General features: G+C 42.6%; 1 protein-coding gene across 1 annotated transcript in view; it reads right to left on the bottom strand.

Annotated features, from left to right (window-relative positions):
• The window catches only part of LOC309397243 (polycystin-1-like protein 2), a gene marked incomplete at its 5' end in the record, with an annotated part of 60,496 nt that extends 45,735 nt beyond the window's left edge, over positions 1–14,761 (bottom strand). Inside the window, 10 exons of the mRNA XM_081963100.1 lie at positions 127–247; positions 1,337–1,386; positions 2,559–2,654; positions 4,262–4,666; positions 5,475–5,695; positions 6,721–6,868; positions 8,697–8,882; positions 9,237–9,401; positions 10,528–10,776; positions 14,686–14,761. Coding sequence (XP_081819226.1) covers positions 127–247; positions 1,337–1,386; positions 2,559–2,654; positions 4,262–4,666; positions 5,475–5,695; positions 6,721–6,868; positions 8,697–8,882; positions 9,237–9,401; positions 10,528–10,776; positions 14,686–14,761 — 1,717 coding nt within the window. The remainder of the gene's footprint in view (positions 1–126; positions 248–1,336; positions 1,387–2,558; positions 2,655–4,261; positions 4,667–5,474; positions 5,696–6,720; positions 6,869–8,696; positions 8,883–9,236; positions 9,402–10,527; positions 10,777–14,685) is intronic.
• Positions 14,762–16,289: the final 1,528 nt, after the last annotated feature.

Raw genomic sequence — 16,289 nt, 5'->3', positions numbered from 1 at the left:
TCTTGTACATGTGTGTGTTTGAAAAAAAGATTTCCCTGGGATAATTCTACTTTATTGTAAGGATACATGATCAGAATCTCGCCTGTGAAATATGGCAAGGAAGCACACTGAGAGAGACACACTTACCACAAGACCAAGTGTAGAGTGAATTGTTGCTGTCAGTCTCAGGCCAACCCAAGATAACGGTGGCAAAGACACTGGCATGGCGGCTGGGTGAAATGTATATCCGATTTTTCCCCTTGTCATCCTGAAGGCACAGAAATGAGAGGAATTAGGCACAAATATATCCCTGCAAAGTCTTTTATCCGTGGCAGGAGACAGACACTTCCAAACTTCCTTATTTAACAGGCATAACCAAATAGCATAACTTTATAAATAATATAACTTCTTTTGCAGCCTGGATTGAACTGCCTCTAAGAGATAAATGACTAACAAGTACAGTATTTCTCCCAACTGTTGGCTATGTGTATCTAATATTCCATTATATTCCCTTAATGTCTCATTAGTTTGGATAAATTGGATTAGGTTTTTCTAAATAAACCAGTAGAGGATAAGGTAAAGGTTCCCCTCACACATATGTGCTAGTTGTTCCCGACTCTAGGGGGCGGTGCTCATCTCCGTGTCAAAGCCAAAGAGCCAGCGCTGTCCGAAGGCATCTCCATGGTCATGTGGCTGGCATGACTAAATGCCAAAGGCGCATGGAACGCTGTTACCTTCCCACCAAAGGTGGTCTCTATTTTTCTACTTCCATTTTTACATGCTTTCAAACTGCTAGGTTGGCAGAAGCTGGGACAAGTAACGGAAGCTCACTCCATTATGCAGCGCTAGGGATTCAAACTGCCAAACTGTCAACCTTTCTGATCGACAAGCTCAGTGTCTTAGCCACTGAGCCCCTGCATCCCTTCAGTAGAGGATAGAGGACTGCATATCTGATTTAAATCACTTGAAGGATTTCGATTCATTACTATTTTAAAAAATTGCGGAAGTCTAGAAATTATTTCAATAGGTCAATGGGAATTTTGCAGGGGTCTCCAAACTTGGCAACTTTAAGACTTGTGGACTTGTTAGAAGAGTCTTTTTCAAACTTAGTGACTTTAAAATTTGTGAAACATGTGGAAATGTCCACACATCTTAACGTTGCCAAAGTTGAGAAACACTCAGAAGTCAGAGGCAACACTTGCAATATTACATTGTTCACTGCACGATTATAGTCTGTCTTACTTTGACACACAAATAGCATCGTTAAAACATTGCTAAGATAAATTTATCAGTAATCTATCCCCTCTATCCACTATTTTATGCACTTCATTTTCTTCCAGATTTCCCCAGTACTCACAAGTCTTCTTTTCTCGTTTGTGCTGGATTGTTCTTCATTCACCACAGGATCTGTTAGGGCCAAGAGTAGAAGATTTAAATTTCATCATTTAAGATAGGCTTGAATTTCTCTCTGCAAAACATGGATGTTGCTAAATCTGGACTCATTCTGCCTAAATCTTTTTCATCACTGGTCTTGGGATCACAGTATATGCAACAGCAATCTACCCGCTGAAGTTAATCCTGAAAGTCCCCATTGCTTTCTTAAGCGGTTTTATCTGAGAATCCAATCTGAATTGGTCACTGAGACCAACTTACACTTAGTTTTCTGAGCTTTTGGGCACGTGCTGGACAGAGATGGCATTCAGGTGGTTCAGACTGGTTCAGGAGAACCGGTAGCAGAGATCCCAGCTGTATGCCGTCTTATTTAGTCATGTTTTTGAGACCAAGCGCATGTGCGGAAGGCAGACAAGCAAAGTGTCAGGCCTGCAGCCATCTTTTCTTTCGGATCTTTGGCCTGCCACACATTCTACTACGCATTTTCTATTGTGGGAAAGTGGGAGGGGGGATTGTATGGAGTTAGATGCGATGTAGCCATAACAAAATTCTTTCTAGAAAGCCAAGTTCATCCTTTGTCTTGGCACCTCTGCACCTGATCGGAACTGGATGGGTGGAACTGCCAGCATGGCAGTGGAAGATTGGACCATGTGATGGTCTTGTGGGTGTGGGGGGCAGGATCTTGAACTTTCAACTGGGTGGGGAAAACTAGGAAGCTTTCATATTCTGGTTTTCCCAGATGTGCCAACATGGCTGTCTTAATAAATTAGAACTTTGAGCAATACTTTGCCTTGGATTGTGATTTACTTTTGGGTGCTATTTGAAACCCTGACATTAAACCAAATCTGACGCAAAGCACATGTGCGGAAGGCCAGGTGCATGCACGGAAAGTGCGTGCACACGCAAAGCGAGTGTGCATGTGCAGGGCGAACCAGTGGTAAAAATAAGTGAAAGCCACCACTGGTGCTGGAGCCCATCCTCTGAGAACTTCTCTTTCACCAGAATGTGAAGTGAGAAATTCCCTGAGCATGGGCTCCATCACGAGTCCAAAAGCTCCGAAGACTAAACCTCTGGTCTCAGTGACCGACCCAAATTGGATCCTGTAAGATTATCCTGGTTATTTGCTTTCATTCGTGAGTTTTATTCTACCCAGTTCCTCCACCATACAATCAAGGTCCCATGATTACCTTTTTTGTGAGAACTGTTAGACACCGTGACAGTTCCAACATCGACACTCATGTTTGAGAAGCCGTTCATCACAAACACTTTGACCAGAAAAGTCCCTGAGAAGAGCACATAGCAAAAAAAAAAAAAAAACGAAATAGAATAAATGAAACAGATTCACAATTAAAAACAGATCTAGAATGATCGTAGGTAAACTTGGCTCGGTAGAAGGTCTTGGTGTTGCAAATAACTAGAGAGGATGGATGGCAGAGACCATGGCAACTAAAGTCTGATGAATAAAAAGTTTAATATGACAGCAAAAGTTTAACCTTATGGTATGGCTTGGAAAATCAAATGAATGAACTTTTCATCCCCAATACCAGGGGTGAAATTCAGCAGGTTCTGACAGGTTCTGGAGTTCTGGTAGCGGAAATTTTGAGTAGTTTGGAGAACTGGCAAATATTACCACCTCTGGCGGTCCCAGAGTCGGGTGGGAATGGAGATTTTGCAGTATCCTTCCCCTGCCACTCCCACCAAGCCACGCCCCCAGAACTGGTAGTAAAAAAAATTGAATTTCACCACTGCCCAATACTGATGATTTGACAACCAAGCAGACTGCATATTTTGGCCAATCTTGACTCTCTACTCTCAGCAAGCTACCCTTTTCCTCCTGTCATGAATGAATTTCTGATATTTCCTGCTTCTTCTTTTCAGTTCCTTCTTAAGGTTCAGCAATCAGCCCACCCCCCCCACCCCCCAAAAAGAGAGAAGCATTAACAAAGCTCAAAAACCTTAGTTCTCTTTGCCAAGTATTAGCCTTGACAGTTGGCCAACAATTCCAAGCCAGGAGTCTATTTTCCCCCCCTGAAAATATTATAAATCTGATAAAATGCTGATTAGTTGGATATGCCCAATAGAAAACGAAATAAGATTTTCATATTTTGATTGAGATACTTCAGAGTTTGCTTCCTTTTTTAATCCTAACCTTCACTTAAACTGCTTTATCTTTGTATACATTATTTACCGGGTTGGGTTTAGAAATGGATAAACCTAGTTAGTCTTCATTTATAAAATCCCCTCACTGCTAGATTCAGCTTTCAGAGAGACAAATTGGGAGTATTGTGTTTGGTGTCTTGGGTTAATACTGTTCTGACCTAGGCTTCCCCAGCAACACGATGCCGAGTCCTCATCCCAATAAATCCCTTGTACTTGATTTACATTGAATCCCTCTCCAGCAAAGTCTTTCCTCTCTCACAGTCTTTCAGGTTAGTTCACAATTACTGACTTTTATCAGGCTTGGAGAGTGGCCAGGCTGATAGCTTTCAGATGCTACAATACTTGGCAAGAATGCAGGAATGAACTAATGGTCTCCTGCAAACTCCTCTTTTATTTCCTCTGGGAGGGGTCATTCATCGCCCACCTGTGGCCTCACTCCTGAGTCGACCCCTGTTCTTTAGCTGCTCCCTTCGTCTGGCAACTCTGCGCATGCGCACACTGGGAACAGGCTCCAGCTGTTCGTCTGCCTCACTGATGTCTGACTCTGAAGGCAGCTGATGGCATACGGCCCTGGCCCCCTCTCTGCCTCCGACACAGAGCCCTCATCAGAACCTCCCCCAGACTCCAGGACGGGCCCATGTTCCTCCCCAACCTCCTCACTGTCAACAAATACTTGGATGAAAGGTAGCATGTGAACCAACTAGATATAGATAATTAGCATGTGTGTTACCTTCAGAATCCATTGGGATTGTATACATTTGAGACTTTCCTTCAACAAAGTCCTTCAGGTGGGAAAATGTTTCATTCATCCCGGTCACTTCAAATCTCACTTTTTCAGGGGCGCCACGACGTACAGAGACTTTGATTTCCAGGTCTTCCCCTAATTCCAAAGCATCGGAGGTTAACATAGCTTGAAGTCCAGAAATCGGCTCTACTAAATGAACAGCCAGGATTCCTACGACCTCTGAATCTGTGGTGTTGCTGGTGGCAACGATTTCAAGGGAATGGACCCCAGGGCCAATCAGCCGTTGAAGGACCCCATCCAAGGTCAGATTATGAGGGGCAGTTCCTATTTTTGCACTGGTCTCCATCACAGTCTTGTTATCACTTAAAACGGTATAGGTTACTCCAGTCCCTGCAAAAAACAACAACAACGATTTAAGCCAAACTGGCCCACTAAACCACGCCCACCAAGCCACGCCCATAGAACCGGTATTAAAAAATATTTGAATTTCACCACGGATTTCGATGTTTTAAGGAATAGTTCAGATTAGCAGAGAGATCTACCTTCTGCACAAGGAAGATATCCTGTTTCATTTCATTTCATTTCATTTATTCGATTTATAAACCGCCCCCTCTCCCCGAGGGGACTCGGGGGGGTGTACAGACAGGAATAAAATACACTATAGACAACAAAAGTACAAAATCACAGAAAAAAACAAATTAAACAAAAAGTCTGTATGATCATGAAATAAGCTAATAATTAAAACCAATTAAAATACCCCAAAATTTAAAATTTAAAATACCGGCCAGGAGGGTCGGGGAATAAGTTATGATTATGATTATGATTGTGATTGGGCCAGGCCAGCTAATTGGAACAGGTGGGTCTTGAGTTTCTTACGGAAGGAGCGGAGATCAACAGTAGTTCTAATATCGGGGGGGAGGTCGTTCCAGAGGGTTGGGCCCGTCACAGAGAAGGCCCTACTCCTGGGTACCGCCCGCCGGCATTGCTTAGCAGATGGTACCCGGAGGAGTCCCTCTCTGTGAGAGTGAATTGGTTGCAGGGATGTATGGGGTAGAATGCGATCCCACAGGTAACTAGGTCCTGAGCCATGGAGCGCTTTAAAGGTGATAATCAACACCTTGAAACGCACCCGAAAAGCCACAGGTAGCCAGTGCAGCTTTGGTTTGAATGGCTACTGGAAGAGATAGACTACACTAACCTCCATCAAGTTCTACTTGAATCCACAAGGTTTCCTCATAAAGGGTCCTGCAATGAGAGCTGTTCCCCACTTCATATTTGCTGAAGCACCCGGTCACGGTGAGTTTATCCATTTTATCTCGAACAGTGATGAGTTTTTGTGCAGTCACGTGCCACTCACTAGTAGTGCATTCCACAAAAACGGTGAACTCGCCTGGTTTGGTGTAGCCATGAGTCACATTGCTATGCAAGCTGTAAACACAAAACGAGGACAAATTATCGGCAGTTCTGTCAAGCCCCAAACCAGGAATAACCCTTGGTAATTCTTCCAAGCTGAGATCTTTATTGCTTGACACCTATAGATAAAATCTTGCCAGACTGAGGACTCTACTGTCTGGATCTACAATATATTCTAGGAACTATGAAGGAGAGACTGTCTTCGCTCTCTTTCTGCCGCAAGTAACATCCAGACTGAGTTGCCCATTATTCTCTTGAATGCACTTCTCACTCCTGGAAATCTACCTCCTTACTACATTTCCATCCCAGATTTACAGCAAGGCACTGAAAAGCGTAAGACAGGGGTGTCAAACTCAAGGCCCACGGGCTGCATCTGGCCGGCAGGGTGCTTAAATCTGGCCTGTGGGGCTGCCATGGAAACAGTGAAGGACCAGACGGTGGTGCCTCTGCCAGCGGAAATGGAGGGCATGGCTCTCCCAGGCACCATTTTCAGCCACAAAGGCCTCCTGCAGTCTTCTGCCAGTGAAAATAAAGTTCAGGGGAAGGGGAGGGGTTCTCCCGGGCTCCATTTTTGTCCATGACGGCATCTGGGCTCTGTTTCCATCTGCAATGGCCTCCTGTAGCCCTCTGCCAGCAAAAACGGAGCCCATCATGGCCAAAAACAGAACCCTGGGCTCCATTTTTGCTGACAAGTGCAGGAGACCATCGCAATGAAATCGAGTTTGACACCCCTGGTGTAAGATATTGGCTCTAGGTTCAAACTGGCCAAGCATCCCTTCTTAGAGGACATTACATTTAGAGATGAGGTAGGGGTCAAAAAGTTTAAGATGGTGACTGTGACTCTGTAATCAAAACTCTGTCTTTTTTTTTTCTATATGGGTCGTGGTGGTGCATTGGTGGGGAAGATAGGGGTGGTTATCAAAACATATCCGGAACCTGGCAAAGCCCACTCTCGAATCTCGCTGACCCTTAGAGGCAACGGCAGTCTCTTGAAAGCCTCTGCCTCGTTTTCTCCCCAAGCTTCCTCTGACCTTGGAGGGTAATAGGGATCCACCGTGTTTCCATCTCCCATGCTGATTATGCAGGAGAGGTTTCCAGTGTATGGTGAGAGCAGCCATTCCAAGGAGACTGTGACATTTTCCAATACGAATGTTGTTTCTGTGACCGCCAAACTCAAGCCTGTAAAAGAGCAGAGAGAATGCCATCCTCTTTGGCATCCAAGGACAACTCAGAGCTGTCTCAAATTTCATTCCACTAACAGACAAAATATCCTCCATAAAAATTACAACCATTTCGATCATTGCTATGGAACCTGGGAAACAAAAGCGAACATTATCAACCAAGTACACAGTACAGTATCCATCCATCCATTCATCCATCCATCCATCCATCCCTCCATCTCATCATCTATCTATCTATCTATCTATCTATCTATCTATCTATCTATCTATCTATCTATCTACGGTATCTATCTACCTATCTATTTATCTATCCCAAATTACTTGCATAGCGATTATTCTTTATACTATTTGTTATTTGTATTTTTTGCCATGGATTGCACCAGTGAGACTAAAACCAATTTCATATTGAAGCTCCAAGATCTTTACAGAAGAATCCTCGGTCTTAAGACCGAGCTTGTGAGCTTGTAAAACTATAATTGAATGTTAAATGGAAAAATCATAACAAGCAAAGTGATTAATTTTAATATGGGTGGGTTGCAGGACTGAAGTTGTTGATACAGACTCCAATAAGAGGAATATTATATGAAAATGTTCTCATCTAACCCAGAATTTGTTTACTTGTGATCACAGATCAGGTAGAAATAAAACTCCTACATTGCAAAGCGCCCAATTAACATTTTCAGCTGGAATTGTTTCCAGCTCAATAGAGCTCACGGTCAGAGAAGAAATAGATTTGTTTGTTTGTTTTATTAAATGTGTTTGCCGACCACCTTGCCACAAGGGCAAATCAAAATCCACCTTCTTCACCATTAAAAATAGCCCCCAGATAGGAGTGGAGCATTTGCAAGGATCTAAATGATTCTGCAAACTATTGTATAGGCTGGCACCAAGCTGACAAGTCTCTGAATCTCAGACATCGCATTATTCTTGCTTGGGGGGGGGGGGGATGGACAGACGGACGGACGACCAGCTTGCTGGTTGGCAATTTCAAGACATGATTTCTACACAGATGTCACTATCCACTCTTGGCCACCCAGGACAGTGTGTAGAAACGGTGTTGCTTACCTTCCATGCACTGGTATTGGATGGAAAGGTAGCTTCCCAAACCTGGACAGGGTTCTCCGAAGAAGGTTCCATCCGCGGTGACTTGGCATGCCTGGAGCCCATGACATTGCCCTGCGAAGATTAAGATGTCCCCCTGAGTTATGACTTCAGTGATTGGATGGATGGACGGACGGACGGACGGATGGATGGATGGGTGGATAGATGGATGGACAGATGGATGGATGGATGGACGGACAGATGATAGATAGATAGATAGATATTCTAAACTAAGAATATATGTCTGTGTGTGTGTGTGTGTGTGTGTTGTATTTGTGCTGATAAATAAATAAAGGGAGACTAGTATAGATCATATATATGATAGATAGATAGATAGATGATAGATAGATAGATAGATAGATAGATAGATAGATAGATAGATGATGATAGATAGATAGATAGATAGATAGATAGATAGATGATAGATAGATAGATAGATAGATAGATAGATAGATAGATAGATAGATAGATAGATAGATAGATAGATATTCTAAACTAAGAATAGAGAAACCATTGAGAAATATTTGAGCTGTAGGATAAACCAGGCAGCTGCCAGGCTGGATATAGGGGAATTTGCCTATTGCTGTCAAGAAAACTACCTGGACATGCTGATGTGGTCACTGCAAGTCAAACTTGACTGAAGGCAGTCTTTATTATTACCTTTTGAAGGCTTCCAAAGTGAGGGTGGGCTTTCTAATCCTTGCAATATGAGTTTGGAGGCTTACCTGCAACTTCATCTTTCACGCTAATCCAACTGCACTCATCTTCGTCATCAAACTGCAGGGACGTCTCGAGGACACAGTAGTGAGGAGTTTTCCGCCCGTAGAAGCTCTCTCCGATCTGAATGACTTCTCCTGACCCGCACTGCACGGTGGCGTTGGAGTTGTCGCAAGCAACGCTGTGGCCTGATTCTAGACAGTAAGGAATAATGAAAGGGTCTTTATCTTCTTGAAGGCAGCTTCTTTGATGAGGTGCTCTCCAGATGTGTTGGACTTGAATATGTGAATGTCCAAAGGCAACCAAAGAAAAACTACCTGGGAATTATGGGAGCTGAATTCCAGAATATCTGATCATGAGACAATCTGGGAAAGCTTTCCTTAAGTGCTCTAATAGGGAGCAATCGATAGGGCTACTGAGAAGCTAGAAGACACCAAGTTTGTGCCAGTTTTGTGCTGTTTGATGGTACAGGGTTCCGAGTAACCCCCCTGGTCTAGGTGGTTATATCTGTGTCTTGCAAAGGCATGGGTGTGGGTTTCATTTCTTACCAAATTCACAAATAAAGTCAAACTCCTGGCTACAATTCTCAGTTACTCCCCACTGGTACTCAGCGTTCTTCAGGATATAGCCGCAGGATGATGCAAAGACTGAGGGTGGATCTTGGGACCACTTGGTGTAGGTGATGTTTGAGGTATCTAGCCAAATCATAGATCCTGCATGGAAAGAAATCGATAGAGCGTACGGATGCACCACAGAATATTTTACAGCTACAAAGAGAAGTGTCCATCAAGATTCATTTGCTTGGCCACTGGCCAGCAGTAGCACAGTGAAGTCGGATATACATATCTCTTCAACCAGAGGAACTCTCAGGTTACCCCCCAGAAAGTAGTGGGTGATCAGATCGCAAACAAGCTAGTGTGATCCCCTGGCTGGCTTCCATGGCAAAGTATACTCATTGGGTTGCTGTTGTATGCCACAGCATTGGAAGAAGAGAGTTTAGCAAGATGACTAAGACGCTCTTCCATCAATCTTTTAATCATTCATGGACCGTAATTGTCATTTAAATATGTTAAACTTGGCATTTTTGCTTTTAAACACGTGAGTCATCTTAGATATTTATGTAAGTAGAAAGGTGGGTCTTGGTGCATTCTGTCGATCAGAACATGCCCGGTCAATTTCTTCAAGGACCATGCCCTCTCCTGCATTCTGGTCACTCATTAATTGGCCATCTGAGAATATTTAAGAAGTTCATAGGGAGGGACACAGGCTGATGACTTCTTTCTCCTCCACGCCTTATAGCTGATATTTAAGGGTTCTGTTTATATGGCACATTTGAATACAATTTATTGAGAATTGGCATCCTATATACATGGAAGACATGGAAGAGAAGGGAAGGGAGGGAGGAAATGATAGAGATTGAAGGGATGAAGTAGAGAGAGGGAGAAGGAAAGAAGGAGGGAGGGAGGGAAGGAAGGAAGGAAAAGATAGAGATGTAAGGGAGGAAATAGAGGAAGGGAGAAGGAAGGAAGGAAGGAAAAGATAGAGATAGGAGGGAGGAAATAGAGGAAAAGATAGAGATGTAAGGGAGGAAGGGGAGGAAGGGGGAAGGAAGGAAGGAAGGAAGGAAGGAAGGAAGGAAGGAAGGAAGGAAGGAAGGAAGGAAGGAAGGAAGGAGCAGTGACAAACTTCTGTAGCATTGTCAAGAAAATCACCTCGATATGTTCATAAATGCACCAGCAGCTGAGCTTCTCGTTCTCTTTACAATTTACCTCTCACATTTGTATCTAGGATTCTAACCACAACTTGCTGCACACACAACTGTCCTCAGTTTTTTCTTACCTTCATTAGTTTCATTTGAAGAGGTGTAGGTTATACCGATCCACCACTCCTTGTCCTCAGAGAGGTGTCCCTCCAAGAACGTTTGAGTCTCTTCATTCCCAATAAAGGCCAAATGGCCGCCACCTCTCTCGCACCAGCTCTGGGCACTTGTGAAGGTGCGTTGGAGTCTCACAAATTCGTAGCACGAGTGATTGAAAGCCACTTGATACTTTGAACAAGGGATCTCTTCTGCCAGGGAGAAGTCCTCTCCTGTAGACCAGGAAACTAGGAGTATAAAAATTATACTAAGGAAATGCATGACTGGATCAATAGTTGATGCAGCTTCCTACGTTGGGAGAGAGCCCATCACCAATTCTCTACCCTTTCTGACTTGGTTTCGCAAACCTCTTTCTCTTTTCCACCTCTTCTCCTATTGCCTGTGACAGCCTACTAAACCTTTTGCTTCCAATTTAAATAAAAAAAGAAGCATCTTTGAATGATAATTTAAAAAAAACACACACAACCTGGTGCTAAGGATGTACCAACAGATTTGAAAAAGGCCATTGTGCAAATGTCTGTTGCAAATCAAGAAGAATAAACAGCAAGCTTTAATGGACAAAATGTCCATGTGAGCCGAGAAGATTACATTGATAAATAAGCACACTTCGCTGTATGGCAACCACAGATAAAAGAGGCCGTCAGTGGGGCCATTGTGTTTTATTTTTAAGTGTTGGGCATTTTATTTATTGAGACCCAAGCCCCAGAGCTCACTGTAACGAGATTGCCAAAAAGGCATTCAGAGTTGTCAACCTTATTTTATGTAGTTTGCTCTCTGGTAAGCGCTATGCTGCTAACTAGGGGCATACAAAACTTTGCCAGACCTATACTTAAATACTGCTCACCTGCCTGGAACCCACACTGCATTTCGGACATGGAAACATTAGAGAGGGCCCAGAGGTATTTTACAAGAAGAGTACTCAACTCCTCTGCTAGCAATAAAATTCCTTATACCACCGGGCTTGAAATTTTAGGCCTGGACTTTCTACGTTCCGACTTGAGCTTAGTGCACAAGATTATCTGCCATAATGTCCTACCTGTTAATGACTACTTTTACTTCAGTTGCAATAACACAAGGGCTATCAATATACACAAACTCAATGTAATCTGTTCTAATCTTGATTGCAGGAAAAACGATTTCAGCAACAGAATAGTGAATGTGTGGAACCCCCTACCCGATCCTGTTGTTAGTTCCTCTAACCCCCATAACTTTTACCTTAAGCTGTCTACCGTGGACCTTACACATTTCTCAAGAGGTCCCTAAAGGGGGCGTGCATAAGCCCACCAGCGTGCCTACCGTCCCTGTCCTACTGTCCCCATTTATATCTACTCTTTTTACGTGTTTATGGCTATGTTTTGCTTATTTATTTTTGCTTATTTTATTTATTCCAAAATAAGAATTTAAAAACCTTTAACATCTGATTCATCAATGTTTTCAGCCAAAAAGTCAGTATCCATAGTGAGATGTTGACATGCACAATATATATCTCGTGAGGGACATATGTAACAATTTCAGCAATCCTTAAAAACTGTGAACAAATAGAATAGAATAGAAAATAGGATAGAATAGAATAGAATATAGGATAGAATAGAATATAGAATAGAATAGAATAGAATAGAATAGAATAGAATAGAATAGAATAGAATAGAATATAGAATAGAATAGAATATTCTTTATTGGCCAAGTGTGATTGGACACACAAAGAATTTGTCTTTGGTGGGTGCATATACTCTCAGTGTACATAAAGAAAAATAGAACAGAATGCATTCATCAAGAATCATAAGCTACAACACTTATAGTCATAGGTTACTAATAAGCAATCAAATCATACTAGGAAACAATATAAATCATAAAAATACAAGCAGCATGGTTATAGTCATAAGTGGGAGGACGTAAGTAATAGGAAGGATGAGAAGAATAGTAATGCAGTCTTAGTAAATAGTAAATATACTGCCTTACACAGATTCTCAGCTATGACCCATGCAGTATACAAGTTCATTGAGGACCTGTGTACTGCATGGATCAGAAAGAGGGCTGAGAAAGTATCTACAAACCCCTCACATCCTGAACATAAACTATTTCAACTGTTCCCCTCAGGCTGGCACTATTGAGCATTGCATGCCAAAACAACAAGACATAAAGACAGTCCCCCCCGTCCCCCCCATGCCATCACTCCGCTGAACACCAAATTATCACAGTATTGTCTTATGTCTAAGGATATTTGCCCATGTAGTAGGCTGCATTACTATTATCCTTATCTTTTCTACTAGCTTCTGTTATTGGTATTTTATATTATTTTGTTGTTTGCATGTACACTGAGAGCTTATGCAACCGGAGACAACTTCCTTGTGTGTCCAATCACACTTGGCCAATAAAAGTATTCTATTGTTGTTGATTCTCAGGCTGATGAACAGCTATGGCTGACTTCCTTCAACCCGAGGAAAACTAGCTCTTGACTTACCCCTTTACATGCATTATGATTGTGAATTTGATTAGTAGTCTGAATAGTCTTCAAGAGCTTTGCTAGGTTGTGAAATCTGGATATGTCGGGCGTAGAGACTACAGGGATGATCGTTGAGAAAGCTTGGAATATCTTTAATGACCGCAAGAGGGAGACAGATAATTAGGGATGGGTTAAGTAGCATGCCTTTAGTAAAGAATAGACACTTTCTACCACTAGATGGCGGGTTAATAGGTTTGTGTGTGGAAATGATACCAGTTAATGGCACCTGTTTGTGAGTGGCTGATCTAAGCATTTACATTTGAGTGCTATTTACTACTATCTCTGTTTTGGTCTTTATGTTTATGCCAAAAGCACTCAAGTGAATACTGCGGGCAAAATACTTGTCTGTATATACAAATGTCTGGATTTGATTCGTCTAGGATTAAGATTTAGGTCTCGCTTTGCATGTGACTGAAGGTGTCAACTGCTGAATTTTCAGGGGAAGTTCTTTTAACTGCATTTCCAACGGACCATTTCCATTTTGCTGTTATCAATTTTGTGACTACCCTTCTCGTCTTTCCTGTTCTTATCTCCTGTTGGTACCTTATGATTTATCACTTTGTTGTTTACATCTTATGATACATGTCTTTGTAAAAAAGTTTTTTTTATTTTTATTTTTTAGTCTCATACCCACATCTACAAGTGTACATTCTCATAGTTATTATTCTTATCACATTTTAACATTCATTTTTCCATATAAAAAGTTAAAATATACGATCGGGGTTGCTTTGCTTACCATCCCCATACACCTATTGTGTTCCCCCCCCTCTACTTTCCTTTCCTTTTCTCCCTCCCTCCATTCTCTACTTTCTTCTTTCCTCCTCTCCTTCCCCTTCCTCTCTCCTACTCTTCTCTACCTCTTCCCCTTCATGCCCTCTCTCCTTCTCTCCTCCTCTCATGATTTATGATTTATCACTTTGCTGTTTGTCTGTACACTGAGAAGCTTATGTATGTATGTATAGTGTATGCTTGTATGTACACTGAGAGTTTATGCACCGGAGACAAATACCTTGGGTGTCCAATCCAATCTTTATTTGGCCAATGAAGAATTCTGTTCTATTTTCTTCCAATTCATCCAGCTGTATCTCTAGAACATCTTCCGCCACATTGGTTACTAGCCTAGTAGTTACGGGCACCCAATGCACTGAGTTTAGTTAGTTTTAATCTTAATCAGTGGAGGATTACATAGAAATAACCTCTCCATATTCCACGCAGAAGGCCGATTGTCATAGTTGCAAGTATTGAACTCAGGGAAGTCAGGACTCTGACAATTTGTTGGGGTTCAAGAGATCCTTTATTGAGTTCATCATATCCGCACTTAGAAAGGTGAAACTAGCTCTAAATTATTCCCGCGCTTAGGAATAGTTAAAAGATGAAGGCCGGGGCTGGGTTGCTACTGGCATTACTGCCGGTTCAGCGTGCAAAAAAAAAAAATTGCACATGCGCGCTCGCTTTGCACTTAAAAAGGCCAGCACATGCACACAACGTTAGAAAAGGGGGAAAAATATCAATTTTTTGCAATAAAGATTGTTCTGCACATATGCAGAATCGAAAATCGAGATGGCGGCACTAACGATAGAATCAGTTTGGGGGCGTGGCAGGCTGAGTTACTACTTACTGGGCTGAATCGGTCTGAAGCGGTCGGAACCCGGTACGGTGCAACGAGGTCTGGCGTCCCGCACATGCATGCGCATGTATCCTTACCTGCATGACGCCTCTGTGACGCTCCAGCTGCTCGGCAAAGCATCGTGCAGGCGCTGTACACTTCGTTCGCATGCACAGAAGCGCCGAAGAGCTCAAATACAGGTAAGGAGCTCGGGCGGGGGGGGATGGGCCCTCTGGAGCACCGTACTGGAACGGTACCCGGTGTTCCGGCAGGCACCAGTACGGCCGTACCAGGGTGTACCAGGGCGTACCAGGGCGTACTGCCTGCAACTCACCACTGGAAACCACCTCTGATTAAGACTTCCCTTAACAAGCTGAATCTTAACAAAACACACACCTTGAAGTGTGTTAGGGGTGTCTTACCCCACACACTATTTGTTTCCAGAGAGTACATCATCTATGTACCAAGTTTGGTTGAAAATGCTCCAGGCATTCCAGAGTTATGTTGGAACGTACACACACACAGAAACACACATATACAGAGCCATTTAGATGATTGATAGATAGATAGATAGATAGATAGATAGATAGATAGATAGATAGATAGATAGATAGATAGATAGATAGATAGATAGATATGGATGGATGGATGGATGGATGGATAGATGATAGATAGATAGATAGATAGATAGATAGATAGATAGATAGATAGATAGATAGATAGATAGATAGATAGATAGATAGATAGATTGCCTTTCCTTTGTTATTTCTTACTAGCTGGAGATCAGGTGCCTCGGTTCCAGCATTGATTTTAACAAACACTCCTTTTCTCTAAGGAAGACTCCAAGGTTTCGGTTTGAAGCCGGGATGAAAACTAGGTCACTGAGATGGGGAGGCTTGTGGAACAGGTTTTACCCAATTTCTTGGAATGGCCTCAGCTGAGGGCTATAAACAGCTTCAGGATCCGCCTGGGGCAGAAAGCTCATGCGATGCTTCCTCGGTTGCTTTAACTCCGAACTTTGCCATAGATTAAAATGCTCGGAAAAACCTGGGCCTGGCTCTTTCCTTCAACATCCCTCAAAATTTTTTATTCCCCTCCTCCCTTTTCCCCCCCTCCAGAAAAGATATTTTCTGCCCAAAATGATGAACGTGGAGCAACCTGTACGTTTGTCGCTATCTCTCTCTCCAAGTGCACGGAGAATACGTGATCTGAGATTTGATCCAAGATTTTATCACAGCAGCAGTTTGAAAAATTGCATCCTTATCCAAAAAAATAAATAAAAATCCATCCACAATTCAAATACTCAAGAGGGCAGTAGTCCATAGCTATGGGATGAGCTGGTTTTTGTCTCTCACTTTCTATAAAAATGACAGATTTTGGTCTAGATCAAACTCAATTTTATTGAGAGCAATTTTATCAGAGTTGTGCTTGTTCTGACCTAGGCTTCCCCAGCAGCATGAAGCCGGGTCCTCATCCGATAAAACCCTTTTATTTAATTTACAGTGAATTCCTCTCCAGCAAAGTCTTTCCTCTCCCACAGTCTTTCAAGATAGTTCACAATTACCGACCTTTATCCGGCTTGGAGAATAGCCAGGCCGATATCTTTCAGATGCCGC

The sequence above is a fragment of the Natrix helvetica genome (genome assembly GCF_964273705.1).
Source record: "Natrix helvetica genome assembly, chromosome: 10".
Taxonomy (NCBI): Eukaryota; Metazoa; Chordata; class Lepidosauria; order Squamata; family Natricidae; genus Natrix; species Natrix helvetica.
The sequence above is the reverse complement of the archived record's forward strand: the minus strand, read 5'-3'. Positions and strand labels throughout refer to the sequence as shown.